At 57.2% G+C, this 360-nt stretch overlaps 1 protein-coding gene across 1 annotated transcript in view; it reads left to right on the forward strand.

Moving 5' to 3' along the window:
- LOC103610249 (selenocysteine-specific elongation factor-like) overlaps positions 1-360 on the forward strand; it is a gene marked incomplete at its 3' end in the record, with an annotated part of 23,862 nt that overhangs the window by 21,101 nt on the left and 2,401 nt on the right. Inside the window, exon 3 of the mRNA XM_008594452.1 lies at positions 108-264. Coding sequence (XP_008592674.1) covers positions 108-264 — 157 coding nt within the window. The remainder of the gene's footprint in view (positions 1-107; positions 265-360) is intronic.

The raw sequence follows: 360 nt of genomic DNA on the forward strand, positions 1-360 counted from the left end.
AGGGCCTAATCGGGCTGCTGTCCCTGGAGAACTGTGGCTGTCGCTGCTGTGCCAATGTGCGCTGCTTATGTCTTCTCTCTTTCTCCATGGCTGGGTGTGTGAGACAGGCAATGGATGACTACAGCGTGATTGGCCGCTCCCTGTTCAAAAAGGAGACCAACATCCAGCTCTTCGTGGGGCTTAAGGTGCACCTGTCCACTGGGGAGCTGGGAGTCATTGACAGTGCCTTCGGCCAGAGTGGCAAGTTCAAGATCCACATCCCCGGTAAGTGCAGTGATTTCCAACTGCTCAAGGGGCGCCGTGCAGGACACAGAGAGATGGCGGAGAAGGTGCCAAGGCAGTGTTCCTCGGCTCAGGGTC

The sequence above is a fragment of the Galeopterus variegatus genome, unplaced genomic scaffold (genome assembly GCF_000696425.1).
Source record: "Galeopterus variegatus unplaced genomic scaffold, G_variegatus-3.0.2 Scaffold10817, whole genome shotgun sequence".
Lineage (NCBI taxonomy): Eukaryota > Metazoa > Chordata > Mammalia > Dermoptera > Cynocephalidae > Galeopterus > Galeopterus variegatus.